Raw genomic sequence first — 23,412 nt, forward strand, 5'->3', positions numbered from 1 at the left:
TTTTAGCGAAATTATTATTAGTATATAAGTGATAATATATAGATTGAATTATCTAAAGCTTGTTTCAATAACTAAAACACGTCAGTTATTTGATATATGTTTATTGAGAAATTTGTGTTATCAAGTACTGATCAACAATAAATTAATAAATATTAGGATTTAGGTGAGAGGAAACCATTTTAAATCCTAAGGACAGCATCCTTTACACAAAGTAAGGTGTTAAAAACTTAAAATTTACAAACATAAACAGTGATACATGTCAACACCTCGTTATTAGACACAAAGAATTAACACGAAGAAGGAAAAGGCGATTGTAGGCAGAGTGCGTCTCCCGCTCCTAGCTGTGTATCTACAACAAACAATTCACTAAAGCAAACTATATTTATTGACTAGCGGCTGCATTGTCCACATCCATCGTCTGCGGCTCCGTCTTGTCTCCTTTGCCGTCAACTTGCATTGATTCTATCTTAATGTCCTTCTTCTGTTCCACATTCACATCCGCATCTTTCTTTTCCTCTTCCTCTTTCTTTTCTTCTTTATTCTCCTTTTGTTCCGTGCTATCTTTTTTATCTTCTTGTTTATTTTCAGTTTTACTATCCTTAATACTATCATTAGTTGCATCCTTCTTATCCTTACTCTTATCCCGTTTCTTTATATTTTTCGTGCCTTTCTTGGGGCTTTTCATTTCTTTTTCTAAATTTTCGTTTTGCTTTTGTTCGTCGGATTTGATTTCAGGAGTTTTTTCCTTGACTTGTTCCTCGGGTCGCGTATCCGCAATCTGTGGCTGGGCAACTTCCGTGCTCTCTGAAGCTTCTATTTTGGCGTTTTCTTGTATTTTTTCATCTTTTGGTTCCTCGTCTTTAGGTTGATCTTTAACTTCCTCCTGTTTAATGTCTTCTTTTGGTTTTTCAGTATTAGCCTCCACCATTTGTGCTTCGGCTTTAGGTTGCTCCTTGCTCACGTCTTTCATTTCGACTTCACCATTCTCAACAGCTTTGTCGTCATTTGCATCATTCTGACTCTCGGGGTTCTCCATTTCTACATCTTGTTGTTGAGCCGCGTTGCTACCTTTTTCAGCTTTAGCTTCTAATACAGCTATACACTTTTGAATACACCTAATGGCCTCCTTCCTCGCCTGCCTTATGTTCTCCTTGCCTTCAGTTTCAATATTGTCTAGTTTTATGAGATTCCTAGTGAGCATCTCATCTAAATACAGGTACCTTTTGTCTTTCTTCGTACCGGTGAAATTTTCAACATCAGACATTAGATTTAATACATCAGTTTGTATGGCGAGAATTTGTGTTTTGGGATCGTTGGCAGGAGGAGGCTGTGGTTTGGGTTGCGGCGGCGGTGTCGGAGTGTGCCGCTGCGGCGGCGGCTGTGTGGGCGGCTGCGTGGGCGGCGTGGACTGCCGCGGAGGTTGCTTCTGCTGCGGTCTGGACGGAGTTTCAGCTCTGGGTGCAGTCTGCTCGTGGTGAACCGGCACCTTAACGTAATGCTCCTCCGGGGGCATCTGTGGTTTAGGAGACTGAGATCTTTGCGGGGAGGCGCCACGAGCGAACGCCGCCTGAGGATATACTTTTTGTTGAACGAACGGCTGGGGTCCCTGACGGAAACCTTTGTTAAATGGTGTGCCAAAAGCCCTAGAGAAATTAGGCGGAGCGTGAAAATTGACTGGGCCGTCGTCGGCAAAGTATTGGTCCCTGTCGATGTGCGGCTGCGGCGGCGGCACGTACGCCGGCTTTGTGTCGCCGAAGTGCGTCGCGTGATCTACGCCCTTATTGATAACGGGCTCATCTCTGCCTTCGACGAAAATAGGTATATGCCGCACGTTGGACTGCTGTTCCGAGTGTGGATTGTGGCTCTGCTCCTGGTGGTTTTGTCCACTCATTTTGTTCGCGTTATTTATACCGGCCGTGCGATTATCGGGAGGTGCTGACATGGACCTCTGGGTCCGATCTTCCTCATCAACTAAACTAGGATCTGCGGGGCTTTTCTGTCCGAGGTCTACTGTGTTCCTAAGTCCGTACTGTGGGAGATGGGTGTGCTGGTCGTCTTGTGCGGTGTGTGCAGTGTGAGCGGCGTGTGCGGAGGGCCCCGGCGGGCAGTCAGTCTGGGTTGCGGCGCTCTGCTGCTGCGGGGATTGGGGCTGCGGAGGCGATGGGGGCGGCGCTTCCTCGCGTGAACCGAACCTGCGGTTCCAATGTGAGGGGAAATGTTCTCTGAACTCGGACGGGATGTCGTCGAACGGAAATCTGTCGAAGCCGCTGAAGTCGTCGAAATCTGCAATAATTAATCGTTTTTTTACACAACACACAAATGATAAACACTACCATGAGTGTCTTTAGTATGCTTTTTGATAAAAAAAGGAATAAACTTGCTAACTTTAGTAAATTACATGAGTACATTTCAGTGTAAAAATCTACAGAAAACTTTAAGGGCAAATGAATTTGAACAACAGTAGAGGCGTGTAGTGTTAAGACAGGATACTAACCGTCAGTGGCGTCCTGACTGGAGGGGCGCCGCTTCCTGGCCCAGGTGGCGGGGCGCTGGCGCAGGCGGGCCGCTATGTCGGGGTGGCGCGCCGCAAGCTCGCTCCACGCGCCCGAACCCTCCTCTTCATCAAACGGAAAGCCGCGCTGCTGGAACAAAACGTAATAAGTATTGTTAAACTAATATCAACTAAATCTAAATGGAAATGACTAAATCGAACCATTTGAAATCTTAAACTGTAATTCTTGGGCTATAAAAGAAACTCATGTACAATATAAATGTGACGTTATTAATTCTTTGGTTATTGCGAATGAAACGTAATTCATCGTAACGTTAATCTGTTTTAAACAAAAATAAGATTACATACAAACGTATTGTGAAAAATGACATTGATAAGATTATTTATTCGTATAAAATCGAATAAGATAATAAATTACACGTTTCTTACAAACCAATTTCTCATCATTCAACCAGTAGCAACGATTATAAACAGATATACGGTAATTGTATATGCAATTATTTACCAATTCACTACTTTTAAGTGCTTAACATTTCGTAAAGTTACATTCAACAGAAATTGCTATAAAAATTATCGTCACTCATTTCCTCGGCATTGTAAACTTTTGATAATTAAGGATTTAATTAACAGGAAGGCCTGCATATATACTATTCGAAAAACTTTTCATTAAAATAGACATTATAACCTAGAGATTAAGATCTATAATCGATTGTGTACGACGCGTGCTAGAGTCGTGTTTGCAGTGCGAAGATCTGACCATATACGGCAAGGACGGTCGTGAAATGACCTTTATGAAAAACTTTCGTGTTTTCTCAAGAGATAATACGCTTGTTTTATTATCATTACCGATATAGAAGACAATTATTTCACACTAAGAAAGACATGACTGCATATTTTTTATGGAAACGGTGGTTTTCGCGAAAAACTTATGCAACAAATTTGAACACAAAAGGAGTATTGTATAACTACCATCTTTATTGATGCGTACATCCTGAACAGCATCTTGCATCAATAAGCCGGATCTCAAGATTCTTACAGACTTTCACTTGTTAACACATACAACTTATTTGGCGTCAAAGTGATAGTTTATGCAAAATATTTAAGATCGTAAAGTTTCTAATAAGTAAAAGAAATAATAAAATATTGTAAATTTCGAAAGTTTTTTTGGACAAATGTAATGTAATTGTGGTACGTGCTATATCAGATGGCAACACGTAGCTAGATTGCATGCTATGCTATTTGCATACAGGCTGGGCTGAGCGTTACTTTGATCTGAATCAGAACCGCGCCCCTACATTGTGTTCTCTTGCCTACTTATTAAACGTAAATGATGCAGAAAATTACAAGCATTAAACATATAAAGATAGAAATTTGGCTTGCATTTTTCAGAAATATTTTGTAACTTAAATTGTTGTAAACAGACAAACAGGTTTTTAATATGACAAATATATCGTAGAGTTCTTCGGTAAATGTAACCACCTTGAAGTTACAAACAGGGTGCGCGTGATGTAAGGACAAATCATAACAAGATTGAGGACTAATCCTCTCACCCTGACGTCTTTAAAATAATTCATTTAGATATAAAAACCGTAACCACAGCAGTAAGGCTCATTTATTATTAGCTAACATTCGTGGCTTCATTTACTTGGAGGACGGATTTTTTAAAACACAAATTAGGAACTCAATGATATTTTATTGATTTTTTTAATTTACTCCGTTTTTTTTTTATTTTAACCGTTGCTCTTACTGTAGTCATTTAGGGAATTAATTAAGAATATTTCCTTCTTTGTGCTCGCCTGTGTATTAAAAGAAAACTCTACAACATTTCAAGTCTCCGGGCACATATCAGTCAGTTCCTTTATTTAGTAATAATAAATATATTTTTATTAATAGTAAATTTTTTAACTGATTTCTTCTAAAACTTTCGATCGATCGTGTCCATTGTGTCACGTTTATCGACACGTGTTTTCACGGCATTATTTGCCGCGCACGCCGCACGACCATAGTCTCCACCGTCATGACGCAAGCCCTCCTCAGCTGATGTCCTCACATCGACCCACACCGCAATGACATCATAGCACTGATTTATAAGCTATATATGATTGTGTACAATTAAAATAATATTTTGGCACCGGTTTTACAAGTGAGGCCTTTTCGTATACTAAGCTTTTTGCGCAACTAATGATTTTTTACGACAAAACAAACGAATGACCGATATTTAGTAGATAAAATCAACGCGAATCTTATTTGAGAATTGCGTCTAACACAAAACTCGTATAAACCGTCTTTGGTTAATGCTTCATCATTTTTCTTAAAACAATATCGCATCAAACAAACACAAACATAACCTCAATAAAAATGTGAACGATAAATAATTTTACTGTTGCTTAATCTGTGCGAAGAGACACCTTCAAGAGGTCAATGACCTCATATTTACTTTTAATGCCTAAACAAAAACAAACTCAATTGGTAAGAAAATAATTTACTTGAAATTTATTTCAAAAATTAATTCCATTAGAAAAGTAAATATTTTAACGCTATGTATATTTAGCCAATATTTAAAAGTGTACTAAATAATTTACTAACATGTCGCCAAATATTAAGAAACCTGAATAAAAGAATTAAAGATCGATACTTAAAAGATAAGAAATTTAATTCATTCAATTGAAGTCAAAACAAAGTCATAATTTCGAATAAACAGAACCAGACAAGTTCAATAGGGGTAAGATAAGATCATGAAGTCATCTCTGTAGAAAAATAAAGCTGTTTATGTTGAACATTTGCGTTATCGCCTTCCCGACAAGGCCAAAGGACGACGATAAACTGAATGCATTCCATGCAATGACCCACATTACGTTACACTGACTCACAACATTAGAAGTCTATCCCTATTTGGAATGCGATCTTCCGGTGATCATTGATTGACATATGGTACATTAGTGTCCAACAAATTGCAGCAAACAACCTTTTTATATTTAATTAAATTAATGTCGTTTTTTATTGCAGCTTGATTTTCCTTTCCTAGTTTTTATATCAAATCAATATAATACTTAAGTCTTCTTATTAACGGACCTTTGAAAATAAGTATTAATCCTGTGGTCATTTCTTTCATAAAATTGAGTTGTTTCTTTTAGAGATGATAACGAGTTTTTGTATACATCTCTCTGTTTACTCGTAGGTGGTATGTGACGCATTGACTGGAGGTTGTTGAGTTGGGATCGCTTTTGTATCCATGTTCGTCGGCGTCTAAGTTTCGCGGAGATGACATCATCTCGCTTGCATATTTACAGTGTAGAGGATTCGTCGAGAGCGTTTATTATTTGTATAACACAAAGCCGTGAACTTGAACGGCACGACCAATACAACTATCAATCTATGAATGTCATCATATCTTACTTCTTGATATACTGATATTACGTATTATGCAAAAGTTTGTACAGATTTTGTTACTACGATCTTTGCTTGCAACTGCTTGTGTATTTTTAAATCTATCCTTTGTTAAGTTTTCTGTTAGGTTCTTATCATTCATATTGTCTTTTATGTACCATTGCCCTTTTACTTGAATAATCAAGCAATTGCTACTTTACGATAAGGTTAAAGTTATGTTGCATAGTGCATATTATGATTTGTTATGATCGATTAATTAATTAAATATTTCGCGTATTTCAAACAGTCGTAATAATACGTACTAATTGTGCCTTTTTTACATATAATATAATAGAAAAACGGTTTTATTTAACCCTAACAATATTAATCATTTGACAATTAAAAGATTTCGTAAAACTGAACCATGTCCGTATATTTAAATGATATTTGTTACGAAATAATTTACATTGAAACCACTTCCTTACACCCACACTACATGTCATTGGCGAAATACTAAGAAATCAATAAGGTGAATGCAACCTTTCTTGACAAAACTAAAAACGATATAAAATATCAATTAATTAGATTAACGAATAAAGTGACTAACATATTCGAGGCCAGAAGGAAGGAAATTAGACAAAAAAGGCCAAGAAATAAACTGCCGCAGATAAATACTCCAAAAAGTATTTCCGCTTGTTACGAGGACAAAAATTTTTGAAAACAAAAGAACCTAGACTTATCTACTAATTTTCTTGATGACTGCATACATTTCTTTGGACTCATAAGGACCAGTAATAGACATAGGTTGGACGAAAAAAACGGTGTCTCTTCATCCAGACATCTGTTACCTTCGCCAATAACATAAAAGCATCTTCGGATATATCCTAAAACATCCGCATTTCCGTGTAGATGGTCAAGTTGTGCAAGCAAGGGGCTATCAAACCGCATTTAGACCGGGCCACTTCACAGATAAAACACAGACGCAGAACTCTGGCCGCATATCACGACTCTATAAATCGCTACAGGCATGCGGACGTCGCTCATATCTCCACTCTCAATACCGAGATAACCACGAATAGAAACATTAAGCAGAATGTAAAAATGTTTTAAGAAATCTGAAACATTGCTACACAGACGACCAATTTGTGGTAAGTTGTGGTCTTCATGGTGGTAAAGAAGTTTATCGTGACACGGTAAAAAAGACATGAGAATGGAAGCAACTGTCAACCTTCACATTCAAATTCAATAAAGAATTTTACACATGTCATGTGACAGACTATTATTTTGCAATTTTAAGACTATCACGTGTAGTTTTTTGTTCATTTTGAGATTTGGGTATACCATTGCTGGTTTAATATAACAAGGATCTACAGAATTAAAGTGCATTGGAGCAAGTTTGTTACGAAATAGACTATGTTTTCTAGATGACAATGGGTTAGAACATTATTAACTAACTGCGACTTTCCTTTGTTAAAGTTGAATTCTGGTTAAGATTTTAATAAAACATATAAAGAACTGCAACATGGAGTGATTATTTATATATTTTATACGAAGTCAGCAGTCTCCTACGCAAACCACGTCAGATAATACGCGACTTTGTTAAGAGCAAGACTATAAATGGACTTTTGATTAATAAGTGACTCACGAGAATTGATTGAGATTTGTTTTGCATATATATACATATTATGTAAGAAATATACAATGATTTCAAGATTTTATTATAAATGGTGTACAAAAGTTTAATCTTTTGTATCTGGGTAAACAATTGAAATTTTCAAATTGAAAATCTATGTATTATAATGATTTTGAAGAAAAAACTTACAATACACTACAATACATATGACTTTGTTTTTCTTTATAATAAAGCAAATATTTATACAAAATTATAACTTTTTCATTTATATTTATTTGCAAAAACGTCCATTGTTTCGTCATTATTATTCAAATCAATTTTTATTTTCTTCACTTTTGATTTACAAATTCGAGACCAAATTTGTAGACTTCTAATTAAAAGACTAGATAGTAAACGTAAACAATTATTTGTTTCAAACATATTGCTTTCGGTTTGCAAAGGTTATCTTATATTTTAAGAAAATATACAACAAAATACCTGGTTATTTTTAGCAGCTCTTCCATGATATTCCGGTGGCTTATCCACAACAACGGGAGATTCCATATTTCATTCAATGTTTATATCAAAACAGACTCTCACAGATGCACTTCACTTCGATACGTATTAAAAATATCAACGTAGTATACAGCGTTCTGCAGCGAGGTTACAACAATACTGAGACGGCCGCGGCTCGCAACTTTATTTATACGCGCGACTGAGAATGTTCGCGAATATTCCAGACGATTCGAGATCGACGCGGCTACGGCTACGGGCTCGTCCCACACTGCATAAAACAAACTTATTCTATACATTGCGTGATACATACATTGGCGGTTCTCGATGCAGACGCAGTTAACAAATGTCAAGACAGCCAGCAATGTATAACGAAACGTAAACTCGACATGACGCCTGCGCGAACCTTTTTGGAAGTTTCGAGTAGCTATTTAAAAAGTAAAATGATTTAAGGTCCCATAAGTGCATAGGGAAAGAGGTTCAATGGTCTTATTACAAAATGCCCATTCGAAATTCAAGACACGTCGACAAAGCTCGTTGCGATGCATTTTTGTAAAAATGCAAGGATTGCACAATTTTTTTGCACTTCGATACAAGACATTAATCGATTGCACCAATGATTTTTTGCAAACAAAAACAGTACAAATAATTATATTTCGGCGACAAGGTGTGAATCATTTTGTATTTTATTTACATTGTTGATGTAGACAAGACAATGCCATTGTATCGTATTCAAGTATTTACCAATTCTTTCCTTATAATAAAAATTTCGTCGTGCCGTATAAGCGATGGGGCAACATTTACATTAATCAGCTGCATATAAGCTACTGGTAGTTAAATAATCAAATAAACAATGTATAACGTAGCAGTAAATAGGTTTACATTTATTTACATACATATTTGTGTTAATTAACGCAAAATATATGTTAATACTATTTATAACTTCATTGTGTCGAGATTTTACACAATTTACTTGCTAAAAACAACTCCAAAAATGCCATATTTTTTATTTCAACTTGAAGTACTTATTCCTTGCGAAATTACTTAATTATTTAAAAATTCCAACTTCACATAAAAAACAAAATTAATTAAATTTTAAACGTAGTTTTTCTCTAGATCTAGATGTAACAATATCTAAGTATCATATTCAGTTTCGGTCTATTAATCATAGGTTATTTGATATTGATCTAGAATAAAGGATTAAATTAGTCTCAATCATAGGGTATCGTAAACCGTAAAGATCGATTGGCAAATTGAGAACATTTAATACCTACGCACACATAGAAATATTTTGTTTTTTTAATTTTCAAAGCTGCATACTTATTTACAACTAGCTTACGCCCGCGAATCCGTCCACGCGGAATTCATCATCATCAGCTCACTATACATCCCCACTGAGGAGCTCGGAGCCTACCCTAAGTTAAGGGTGACTAGGCCATAGTCAACCTCACTGACCAAGGTTGGATATCTTTGAATTTCTTCTCAGATATGTGCAGGTTGCATCACGATGTTTTCCTTTACCGTAAGAACGTCGGATAAATGTACATATGTAAATCGAAAAACACATCGATACATGGCGGGATTCGAACCCAGGACCTGCAGATTGCAAGTCAAGTGCTGAAACCCTTGAGCCACCGACGCTCTCAACTAAAGAATTTAATTTGTAGCCAACATCTATGCCAAATTTCATCGAGTTCCTTTGAACCGTTCTGGAGATACCTTCTAACAAACATTCATACATCGAAGCATTCGCATTTATAATATTAGTAAGATTGCTACATTGTGCATAATAAAATAGCATAAGTACCGTCGGGAACTAACATTATTGCAGACATGTGTGTTCGTTTACGAGAGCAAAGCTCTTAGCTTACATCAATCATTATAATGAAATTACTTATTACTGCCCACTGACTCTGAGTACAACATATGGTTATCGCGGAGTGTGCATACAAGTTTATTTTATTTTTATTTTACTTGTAACAACATTCTCACATTATAACAATAAATGTTGCGTTGGTCTTTCTTTACATGAGTAAGGAAATAATAAGTTTTGAGAAAGGATTGGTAATAAGGAAGCAGTAAACCTATTTGAGGTACTAGTTGTGATTTAGTTTTTACAATTATCGTAGTTTTTATAGCAGTAATATGTAGGTAGAAGAAGTTGGTCTTAATTGGTCCTTCGAGTATCATACAACGCGAGGTTATGAAGATATTTATTAGTACACTAGCATTCGCCCGCGACTCCATTTGTGCGGAGTAAAAAAAAATAATTACTAGGCTTTGTTTTCTTCCAGGCTCTACATCTATGCTAAATTTCATCGAGATCCATGCAGCCGTTTCGGAGATATCTTCCATGAAACATGCATCCACCCAAAAATTCGCATTTATAATATTAGTAACAAGTAAGATATAAGTGCGACACTTAAATGGACAATATATTTCAAACATGTAGAGTTGCGATAATTTCGAAAAACAAACTTCAAATGTAAAAATAAAATGATAGCAAGACAAGGATGTTAATTATGATAAAGTACAGCTTGTTACAGCTAGGGGCGGTCGGCGGCGTTGTGGCGCGTCTGTGGGGCGCCGGTTTATCTTGCGTGTGCATGTGCAACTGTATTCCAGTATTATTACAATTGCTATAAATTCATTTAATAATCATACTTCCTGTCTATATATGCTTACTATATTGTGCTTTGTTAATACACGATTATCAATATAGCCTGCAGTTTACAAATTTTAGAAGGATGTTTGTCTACACTGGTTTACTCATTTTTAATGCAAGTCGTGGTTTTGAAGTAACTTTTCTAAACAAACAGTAAAGTCTGTAAAGACAGTAAAGACAGTTATGGTAGGCTCTTAGCCTCCCCCTCCCTTTAGGCGGGGCCGCGAGAGTGCAAAAGCATACCCTTAGCCCCGTCATCATGCGTAGGAGAAACAGAGTTTGTTTAGTATATATGCTCCCAATAAACGGAGAAAATCCCGGAGGTATCCCCAGGGCACGGCGTATGAATAAAGTTATCCCTTCCTTTAAAAAAAAGGCTCGGAGGACGCTCGTCATTGGGGACGAAGTGAGCTGATGATAATGATGAAGTAAAGACAGAGACCTGCCTTAAATTTACTCAACTTATGAAACTTTACATTTATTAAAATCGATAACAAGAAAAACATTTTACGTTCCATGAAACTCTTTACCAACAAATTAACAACGCTTCACAAAATGTTGACAAAGAACATAATCCTTTGTTAGGATCTAGTTAGTCCGGAATTATTTTAAGTTTAATGTGATGATAAAGTGGACGTAATTATCAGAAAATGTTAATCACAAGATTAGGAATGTGTTTGTGAAGACAAGAATACAAAATATTTCAGTGGCGAACATATTATGAAGCTTATAGGAAAAGATAAATCAACGTCAATGTGAGATATAAAGATCGCTGTAGACGTTAAATTTTACTTCAACAGTTCGATTATCCAGTTAAAACTAAACGTCTATAGCGAGCTTTATTTAAAAAAATAGACTTTCGATTTACATATGTACATTTATCCGACGTTCTTACGGTGAAGGAAAACATCGTGATCTGAAAAGAAATTCAAGTGATACGTGTACAACCCGCACTGGGCCAGCGTGGTTGACAATGGCCTAGTCACCCTTAACTTAGAGTAGGCTCCGAGCCCCTCGGTGGGAACGTATAGTGAACTGATGATGTTTAATATCCTTACTAATTATAAATTTCTTTATTGAAACAAAAACCAAAAGTACAATATAATAAAATCCTCTAGCTCTTGAACTAGAATTGAGTCTCATGAGACAGTTTTTTATTCATACATAATAACAATAGCATAATGACGAAACAAAATACGATCTAGTTATTTCATACAGCATATTTTTAAGCGATGTTTTATAAAGGGAAGTTTCCGTACAATGAAAACAAATTAGGAAACAATCGATAACATAAGGTCTATGACCCCTATATAAATGTAAGCGGAACTTACGATGAATATCAATAAGGTTTTACATTAACCGCACGAGCTGAATGAAAATGAAATATGCAAAGCAAATTATGAATGAATTTATTGCAACTTGCCTAGTTGTAAGATTAAAGACTTTATTATGGCCTACTTTCCAAAGATTAATAAAAAAATAGATGATGATAGAGTTCAATATTTACCTCGTCCTTAACATCTTTAATCTCACTCTTACTAATATTATAAATGCGAATGTTTAGATAGACGGATGGATGTTTGTTTGAAGGTATCTCCTGAACGGCTGCACGGATCTCGATGATATTTGGCATACATATAGAACATAGTCTGGAATAACGTGTAGCCTACTAATTACATTTTCTTTTAATTTTGTGCGGACGGAGACGCGGGTGACTGCTAGTCATTATAGAGATTTAGGTATGGCGAACCAATAGCAGGCGACACAATATTTTGGGCTCATCACTTATTAAAAAAATCATTATGCGCTACGAAAGAGTTGATATGAGAACCGAAGAGTTTTATCGTGTTCGGCGGTTCTGAAGATACCTTCTAACATACGTCTATGCATCCATCTAAGCATTCGCATTTATAGTATTAATAAGAAATAATCGTGCAATTTGTTTTGTTTGTCGTTGCCAAAGTCCGATAGAATGAATGAAATTATTAAAACCGATTAGCTATTTTTAGATATGTCTTCTGACGTCATACACATAAAATAGATAACCTGTAAAATATTAAATATATTTCTATAGTATGTTTTATTATAATTAAAATTTTATACTGTGTTACTTATAATAATTAATAACATTTTAATTGTGAGTGTGAGTAAGTGTTCATTTTTTATCCATTAATTTTGACAATATTCTTAATATACAAGAGATATCAATCGAAGAGATTTATCGTTCACTAAATAATGTTTATATTTTAGACTAGCTGCCGCCCGCGACTACGTCCACAAGGAATTAACAAAATAACTTAATAATAAAGCCTATGTGTTCTTCCACACTATGTTCTATATCTATACCAAATTTCAGCTATGTCCGTGCAGCCGTGCCGGAGATATCTTCAAACAAACAAACATCCATCCATCCATCAAAACATTCGCATTTATAATATTAGTAAGAAGTAAGATGGGAGAATAAGAGGACTTCGTAATATGGATGTCGTATGTGCCATCGTTGCGTCAATTTTGAGTGGGAACAAAATATTTGTAGCTTTTAAATTTCAGAAACGTTTATTTTCGTGTGTGATCCACTTCAGGTGTGACGAAAGGCTATTGAGCATTCCAGAAATATCCTTAAATTATAATAAAAGTAACAGCGAACATAATTGTACAGGTGCATGGGAATAAAAGTAACATTATATGATAAACTATTAGTTAGTAAGGAAAATGCCAAAATAAATTCCATAGTTGCAACACTTCTAGGTCATGCATTCAAGGGCTTATTTATATAATCTATATTTTATTACATTTAAATTAAATGAAAGTAGCCCTGTTCACAAACCACTGGAAATACTTCAGGGTTAAATAATTATATTGTAAACAAGCAAACTGGGGCGCGCGAACACGTAGGTGGACATACAAATGTAGCAAATACCGCAACTGCACTGCGCATTAAGCAACAACATTCACAATACTTACAACGGAAACAAAAGATTACTCAAAAGATATATTCTTTAGCTTAAATGTCAAATTAAAATGTGTAAACAAAACTTTATACAGCTGGCAACACTGACTACACACAGATAATAAAAAGTCCAGTACTCACGTTACGCTTCATTTCAAACTGTCATTGTTATAACACAAATGAAATTATTAATTTGAATATCGAATATGTTGCGTTCAGACTCCAGCGCAGTCGGCTACGCGCTCACTTTTGCACGTATCGCGTATAGCTGGTGTGGGTGAGAATCACAGAAATAGAACTTTTGGAATAACTCTCTATACAAATTATATTTGTTGCGTCACCGGCGACGGTGCTAAGATCAAGAGCGGATAAGCGACAGCAAGCGCGTTTATAATCTACGTTGTTTCCATATCTATTTAATTGTTCATGCGTCGCGAATTAGGACAGTAACCTTACTCATGATTTGATAAGATACAAATATTGATTTTAAATACACAATATGTATTTGGCAGTGAACATCTTAATGATGGCATTTTAAATAAAATTACATCCAAGTTTCACGTCTTAATAATGTTGTAGACGAGAAATATTTAAAATAATAATAAACTTAAAAGTACAAAAACGAACGAGCGATATCTCTTAAAGGAAACAATTTAACATTCAGTTTCGTACTTAAACCATACATTTGTCAATACCACTACTGCGGAGTGGGCAAGCTGTTCCGTACATGGGCTTGCTTTATGATGCAAATATGATAATAAAAGTTCAATACGGTATAACAAATACGACAGTGAATTATTGGACAGTTTATCGTTGCATTACAAGTCACTGCCCAAGGCCAAGTGTTATAATTGTTCGCGTAATGTTACCGTTTAAAGTTTTTTGTATTTGGTCACAGAAAATTTATTCATATCTAGTCATTTAATATTTCCATTCCAATTATGTCGTAATTGAAGGCACAAGTATTAAAAAATATTAGTCTTCTACCAACAAATTTGTACTTATATTGACAATATCAGATATCTTACTATATAATAATGCGGATGGATGGATGTTTGTTTGGAGATATCTCCAGAACGGCTGCATGGATTTCGCTGAAATTTGGCATAGACGTAGAACATATAGGCTTATTTAATTCCGCGCGGACGGAGTCGCGGGCGACAGCTAGAAGGTAATAGAACAGAGTCGTATACATTTCTTCGTAGTTGAGTAGAAGGGAAGTCCTTGAGCAGCCCACGGTTGAGTATTGAATCATTAGCGCCCACGCGTCGCGGCAAATCACTACTCACCTATACCGATACCTAACTGCAATTGCAGCGTAGTTACCTTCAGGGTTGTCACTATCTACTAAGTGCTCATTATTATGGCAATTAACATGTGTAATAAGTGTGGTTAAATATTGTATAAAAGATATCGAGATGCATTTTAAAACATTTAGACCGTGTTAAATTATTCAAACTTTCGTGAGACATTATACTTAACTGATATATAAACACGGATAAACACTCACGTATATACGTCCGGTGGCAGCACTGACTAGTTTCGAGCCCATCGGGGGCCGTTCATCAGGATGATTGAGCGACGGGCCGCGTCCGCGAAATAATACCAGTACCACTCATCCTGATGAAGGGCCCCCGATGGGCTCGAAACTAGTCGGTGCCGCCACCGGACGTATATACGTGAGTGTTTAGCCGTGTTTATATATCAGTTTATTTAGACCGTGTATTATTAAATGCAATGAATTACATATAGTTCATTATTTTAAATGAATTTCTAACGCCGCGTTAACTAGATACGAGTAATTAAAATTACTTTAGTACAGGATTGACTTGAATTAACATTGAATGAAATATTATCATGGAGGAGAAAGAATTGTTCGGTTAAAATATTCTTTATACCATCTTTGGCAATATTATAAATACGAATGTTTAGAATGGATGAAATTTAGCATAGATGTAGAAAATAGTCTGGACTACTAATCAAGTTTTTCTACGACAGCTAATTTATCATAATTATACAGGCAGCCCTATTGAATATGCACTAGAACTAATTATATAAGTAACACGAAGCGGTCACATTATTCACAAAGTCAATTCATTTGATGATTGCATTCAGGAACTGTCATACAATACGCGATGTCAACCTAATGATCATTTCATATAGATTGACGCTCTTACCTCATGGTACATAAAAAAAATCTCTATTATGTTTAACTAGCGGTAGCCCGCGACTCAGTCCGCGCGGGATTAATAAAACAACATTATTAGTAGCCTATGTGTTCTTCCAGACTATGTTCTATTAATGTGCCAAATATCATCGAGATCCGTTCTGAGATACCTTTAAACAAAAAACCATCCATTCATTCGGGATCCGTTCAGCCATACCTTCAAACTAACATCCATCCATCCATCCAAACATTTGCATATATAATATTAGTAAGATTTAACCATTCTAACATTTATATATTTACTTCCATACATAAGTATAATAATAATGATATTAACAATTAACTTTATTCATACAAAGTTTATTTGAGAGATAGTCTGGCCATACTGCACCAATACACATAGACAGTCTTTTCCCGCATTTACTGTATAGTATGAGGAAAACTAATCAATATTAAAAAAAATCTTTACAGTTTCAACACACTTTCAATTTCTTTTTTCGAGTCTTACTTTAGTTCAGAACCTTGATTTAATGAGCTAGTTACAGATTTATGCCAAGCTAAATGCAAAACTCTTTCTTTCGTATCGCATGAGCTGACGTAGAATTAGGGCTGTCACTACGGGTTTGACCCAAATTTTTCCATGGAATTTTCTTTTATTCCGGGTTGTATAATGCATAAACGGGCTAAGTGTTTGATATCTTTGAGTCAAAGTGGATGGTGTGAAAAAAGTCCTCAAATGAGTTCTTTTTTTCGTAGCCTTAGTTAATGGCTTGAAATTATCAATTTTTTTTCGCTGCCAGTGTTAGTGCTGTTTAATAAAAGTCGACAACCCTGTCAACAATTTGTCTAATATTTGCAATACTGTCACAATTGTAATTTAGCACCAACAGATGTATGCGTTTCATGAAACTTTACGTATTTACATTTTTTTCTATCGCCAGTTGTTATTTTAGGCCATATCGTAGAATCTTGGCAATGATAATGGAAAAATTTTATTACGCAGTCTGGTCTAGTCTGTCGTTTGTATATTAGTGTCGGAGGGAAGTTGGAGACTTATTTTCATTTACATACATACGTAACTACGTATACAGGATGTCCCAAAAGGTTACGTACATAGGAAGAGGGATGATAGGGGTGGTCACAAGGGTCACCAGAAAAATTAAATAAAAATTCCCCTCTGGGTATTAAAAAAAATAAATGGCATTTTTTAAAAACTTAAAAATGTTACACCTTCTGGGGCAATTTTGTAACCGATGACCTACAAATATTGCTATATTTAAAAAAAAACCTATTATCGTCAATAACACTTTATCAATATGAAATAAAAAAAACAATACAACTAACAAGGATTTTAAAGAAAATTAAAATTGGCCCAGAAGGTGTAAAATTTTTAAGTTTTTAAAAAATGCCATTTATTTTTTTTAATACCCAGAGGGGAATTTTTATTTTATTTTTCTGGTGACCCTTGTGACCACCCCTATTATCCCCCTTCCTATGTACGTAACCTTTTGGGACACCCTATATAGTATAATTGATATATATTTAAAAGCGATAATTATTGTACCATTATAAAGTCTTGGCAATGGATTTTTCCTCTTATTTACTCACAACGTTTTATAGCATACAATATAAAAAAAATCTTTTATTTTACAACACAGCACGCCGTTAGCGTACGACTTTGTTCTTGAATATTACATTAGTGGTATCAAACTTAAATAGCTTGATAATTCCTCCATTTAACATGGGAGAATTGTCGCATGATCCATAACGAATCGATTGCCCCAGTAATCGTCGTCGGCTCGTATAATTGTAGCCACGAACGTCCTTGTAGCTTTAACCTTGCCGGCTTGAGTATTACTTGATTAAATGTTAATTTTATTTGCCATACATTACTCACATTGATACCTAAACTATATAATTATGTACCGAATTATAATATAATCAGAAGCATATAAGCATTTAGACATCTTACTAATAATATAAATACGAAAGTATAGATGGATGGATGGTTTACTAGATATCTCCTGATAGGCTGCTAATTATTTCTTTTAACTCCACACGGACGGACTCGCGGGCGTCAGCTAGCGGTTCCATAAATTTAAATAATTTATTATCCTTTCTAAACAGGCTAAGTACGTACATGAAAATATTTGGCACCAATACCAAATTATGATAATTGGTTGTAATTGTCTAACGTTATCGATAAAGTGAGTCACTAAAATTTCATACTGACCGCTCTGGATTTCTCACGGGCAATTAACACGTTATGATTTATGTAAAAATTGCCTATAATGCACACGCATTAGTAAATAAGGTATCAAACTCAAACTTATGCATTAAAAATGTTACTAGGATTTATCCTAGTAAACTATGGTTATGGGTCTGATATTTCGGCAGTGAGAATTCATTTAAAAAATTGGTTGTGCATCGAAGATGATAAGTGATAACTGCTGCTTAAGATAAAAAGGTTACTGACAAAGTTGATCTTACTTTTATTTCACAACAACACTAACCGCCAGTTTTGAGACCAAAATCTCCGTTTAAAACATATTGTTATCTCTCTTTTATCAAAGATAAAGACAGAGATGACGATATGTTTTAAACGAAGATTTCGAAGTCAGAAACTCACCGTTAATATGTATAGTTGTATTTACAACGTAATGAGATTAGAACTAAATGATCTTTATCGTATGAACAAAAGCACATTCCTGCATTAGCTCATACTGGTATTGCTATATTAGATGACAAACTAACAACTACATCCGCCTAATTGTTTCGATACAAAAGCGTTTCTTACATATGCAAATCAAGACAATGCACTCCGTCGCCACGACGTCTTGCCCGTTTGTTAGCGCCCCTGTAAACCACAATCAATTGATTTTAAAATATCACCCAACACTTAGGTCCTTTGTACACAAGGCATTGTAAATATTCAAAACTAAAAATGTATCCTCGAGATGCATATCGCGTTGCGCGCTCTATACTCAACGTTGAATCGTCGACACGAGTCATCAGTACAGGCATAGCGACCAGACAACCGTATTTGCTGAACCATCTTGTAATTTTCTCATGGTGTGACAGTGACATATGTCACAAAATTACACAGTCTTGTGTACGAAGGACCTTATTACGTATGCCTTAATATTGTAAATATACAAACGTCACTACCTAAACATAGCAGGTAACGGCCATTACACTTATTTATATTTTCATCAGAAAAATTATGATTTTAACAATATTTGGAAACAGCATATAGTAACAAATGGTCAATAAGTAATATTACACAATAACGGAGTTATCCATTGTTTACAAAATTTGGTTTTTTTTTAACTTTGCATTTACAATAATATTTCAATCTCTACATCATAACATTTAAAGCGTTTAATAACTATACTACAGTTATCAAGGATAAATACATATATATCTTTTCTTCCCGTTTATCCATATCTGAATGGATATAAAAATGTCTGCAGGATAAACATAAGGTGAATCAATTGTATGTTAATTTAAATCTTTTATAGTAAGTTTAATTAACACCAAATATAAAAATGTAATTATGAACTGTTGATTTAATTGTTAACCAATAACTATGTATTATGAAAATTCGTATTTCAAATTAAGAATTCAGAACCTCATCCTTTTTGTAGTCGATTAAAAGGCGGGAAAATTAAAAAGTAATAATCATGAGGATCCCAATAGTTGTCGAATAAAAATATGTATTTAACAGGAAGCAAAAGTTTAAGACGAATGATCCGTTTTTCTACTATATTTTTCTCCTACAAAAATCTAAAACATCTATCTATTACATCAAATAGATTCCAATTCCTAGAAGAAAAAAAAACATGTGCTCTAAATATCAACTAGTTATAATCTGCATTTAATTTCTTAACTGGCTGTTTTCCAAGAATTACAACAAAAAAAAATAAAAAAGACAAGTTCAAGCGTATCATTAAAATGTATACGTAAAATGACCTAAAATACTTTTTTTATAGCGACACGCGCAAAAATCTGTCGGGTGTCGGCAGTACCGACATATCAATGAAACAGCGTGTTTTAGGTAAACAAGTGAGTAAGTCGCCGGTCGTGCCAAATGCGATACGTCGACAAAGACAAAGGAATTGCTTCTATGAATTGTAACTTTCGTAATAAGCAAATTAAAAATAAAAATTATGACGTCATAAATAGAACTCTTATTTCGATGACCTTATATTTGGGAAAACTAATAATCGCCGAGATAATAGAGAAGCACACTATGTATACTAAACGGTGCTGGCAAGAACACAAATCAAATGCCATTCTTAAAGCATTTAAAGAATACAACCGCAAATAGAACACTAATCATTATTTAATTATTCAACCCATACACTTTTATAGGGTGTTCCTAATTAGTCCAACAATCTGGGTTATTCCAACGCAATCAATCAAATATCGAAATTGTATAATCGTTAATTCCAATACACTACGGACCTATAAATATTTTAGTTGCAAATAAAACATGTTTAACGACAGCGTGCCATAAAACTACTTTTATAATCAATGATATATGGCAAATAAAAAAAAACAAATTAACAAGGCTTTTTGTTAAGTAACATTGCCATATAGAGTTTTACACACAATATTTCAACGGAAGATTTTGTGTTACTCTACATAAGACTTTTAATTCAATAATATAATATGTATTACTAAGCTAGCTAATGGACAGCTGTCCATTTGCACGGAATTGAAAAATAGAGAATAGCCAATTCTCACACCTACTTAATATGCATATAAAATTTCATAAAAATCGTTCAAGCCGTTTCGCAGGAATATGATAACTAACATCAACGAGAATTTTATATATAAGTTTAGTTATTTATCGTTATCATTATACATTTAAACTCATGTAACATTTAAAACGAGTAGCGGTTTACTTGGTGTGACGTCTGCTATCAAATGAGAACCATTCATTAATTAACAAGCGAATCACGTACACTGCACACTTTGTGATCAATAATAGGGAGCATTACTTGACAATTATTGTCAGTTGAATGATTACCGTGTACTAAACACACATACTAATTAGCATTAGTAAAAAAGTAACTTGAATTATCATCTTTCGAACAATATTTGTTATGTTCGCCTTGGTCATAGACCACTGAATCAATTTGTGTGATTATATAATTACATTTTACATATGAAAATTCAATTTAAGCTAAAAAGGCTATCAACCTTAGCTTATAAAGATGTACATTTAAAGTTTTTGTTAATATTAATGACATGAGAATAAATAACATCCAATTTCATGTATTATTATCATAATTGCATGTTCACACATCTTATCAAAATAAATTTTTAATTTATAAATAATTAATCATAGTTTATTTTACACTATACCGTTCTTTTCATAACAGGCACAACAATCTAGATAATTTGCAAGGAATTGAAATACGTGTACAATTTTACATCTTAGCAGACAGACCAATGCAAAGATAAAAAATTATAAAGGAAACATAAAAAGAAAATCTTGCAGAGCTTCGAGAGACAGAATTTGAATTTAATATCAATAAATTAACTTGTAAATTTGATTATTCCTTAATTTCTTCAATTTTTCTTTTTCCTTTTCAATTTTTTCTAATTTGTCTAATCAACTACACAAAGAATTTCTTTAAATAAATTATTACTTTAACTTAGTAACAAACATGTTGCAGTGACCATAAAATTTGAATTAATTCATATTGTGGTCTTCATTTTATCAAAGAAAATGAAAGAGATGTTTATTCATATTAAAGCAATATCAGAGCTGTAAAGAACTATGGTGATATGTAACAAATGTATCGTTACAACAACATACTGCAATGTACAATGTAAACTGGCTACAGGTAAACAATGAGACTTCGGAATTCAAGTGACACAATCACCTGCGCGGCAATTATTCTCAGAAAAACGCCAAGGACGTGAATCGACGCCCGATAAAATAACAAAGCATCAAAACAATGATAATTACGACATAAATTATTACATAGAAACTTTTTTCTCCCTATATTTGTTTGTGAATAATTTTATTTAGCACCTAGAACCTGGATAAGTGAGAGTCCAAGGGTTTGTGATATTTTTCTTGTCCATAGAGATCTCTCTAACCTGAGTTTCTTACTTATAGATTTTGTCCCAGGGCGGGTTCTTGCTTGTTCAGATTCAAGTGTCCTTTATTGTTACAATTCTGAGATTGTATATTGAATTACTACAACACTATAATCTGGAGTTATCACATAAGGATTGCCTCAAGTATTTGGTAACTGCTAATTGTGCAACTCCTTTGTGTTCAATAACCACATCCATATTTATTTATTTGGCCTAATATCAATATGGTTCATTTTCCGATAACATCAAATATTGTCTACCAACACTTTTCCATCAATGTATTATTGTTATGTAAAAAATATCAAAGGACAAAAACAGCAGTAAACCAACATCATTTTTAATCGAGAATTAGTATTATTTATTACACCCAGATCCGCAAATAATTGTTATGATTTGTGTCAATATTACCACCTTCCAAATTACCCTATCTTATAAATATCAAATTATTTAATTTAAAAAAATGCACTGTAGTAAACTGTTTCATTGACATGTTCATCTAATTGATAATAGTACTTATTTGTATATTCCAAATTAAAGTATATTAATAGGTTTACTTCAGTACTTATCATAAAAACATGCAAAGGATTTAAAAATTAATATATTTGTCCACTGTTGGGATACTATTGGGACCTCTGGCTTATAACATTCATAGAGTTATCATAAAATTTTCAAAAGTTAATTTTTAATTCCTGCATTCAATTTTTACAATGTCAAGATTCAAACTAACCTCACAAACAGGCTGTTAGAGGGCACTCGACGCGTGTTAAATCAGGCAGGCATCAATTGTCCTGTGGAAGACCACCAAATCAGACCACATGGCGATACCATTAAAATTTCCCGGATTAGTATACAATAATTAATCGCCTCGGGTTAACACAGTCAAGGATACTACATTTGGAAATCGGCCAAAAATGTACTGCAGCTAAAGCATGCTAAATTGAAAATCATCTATGCAATTATCGTATTAGCGAACACCACAAAAGGCGTAGTGTGTAAACAAAAATCTTTTTAAGGAACCGACAATAGGATTTTAGTATAATTAGTATAACCAACTGTTACAGATTGTGGAAAATTCAAAGTAAAAAAATTGTAATGGATATTTCATAACAATATTATGATACTTACGAAACTTCTTCCTCTGAGGGGCATTTCACACACAAACACAAATTTCACACAGTTTTAATTGATATTTATTATATAAAAAGAAGAAAAACACTTGTCACTCCACTAGCACAATTTGCAAACAAAATACAAAATCTCATATCACACTTCAGCAGATTAGAAGATTGACAGAACAGTTTACAATTCTAGAACAATCACAATGATGCTCCGTTTTACGTAAGGGAACACTTTGCGTCCTGGCTAAACTACTTTTTGTTAAATATAATTTATATTGTAATTTGTTTTAAATATTTAAATTTTCAAAAATTATCACGAGAAACCTCATTTTCTACAGTTTAACATGAATTCCAAAATACTTCAAGCACAATTAATGTGTAATTCGTGTATT

General features: G+C 34.3%; 1 protein-coding gene across 6 annotated transcripts; it reads right to left on the reverse strand.

The window, feature by feature from the left end:
- Positions 1 to 85: 85 nt before the first annotated feature.
- On the reverse strand, positions 86 to 23,197 carry stv (BAG domain-containing protein starvin). Of its 6 annotated transcripts, none has more exons than XM_013316825.1 (3): positions 23,028 to 23,197; positions 2,495 to 2,639; positions 86 to 2,283 (listed from the first exon to the last, which is right to left on the reverse strand). In XM_013316825.1, exons 1-3 carry the CDS (start codon positions 23,049 to 23,051, stop codon positions 383 to 385), a joined length of 2,070 nt encoding a protein of 689 aa, XP_013172279.1. In that variant the 5' UTR covers positions 23,052 to 23,197; the 3' UTR covers positions 86 to 382. The 6 variants fall into 6 exon arrangements, with proteins under 6 accessions (XP_013172279.1, XP_013172278.1, XP_013172281.1 ...); XM_013316824.1 differs by having other exon boundaries at positions 2,495 to 2,642; XM_013316827.1 differs by lacking the exon at positions 23,028 to 23,197 and adding an exon at positions 13,760 to 13,901.
- Positions 23,198 to 23,412: the final 215 nt, after the last annotated feature.

This window comes from Papilio xuthus, unplaced genomic scaffold, assembly GCF_000836235.2.
Source record: "Papilio xuthus unplaced genomic scaffold, Pxut_1.1 DF826945.1, whole genome shotgun sequence".
In the NCBI taxonomy this organism is placed as follows: Eukaryota; Metazoa; Arthropoda; class Insecta; order Lepidoptera; family Papilionidae; genus Papilio; species Papilio xuthus.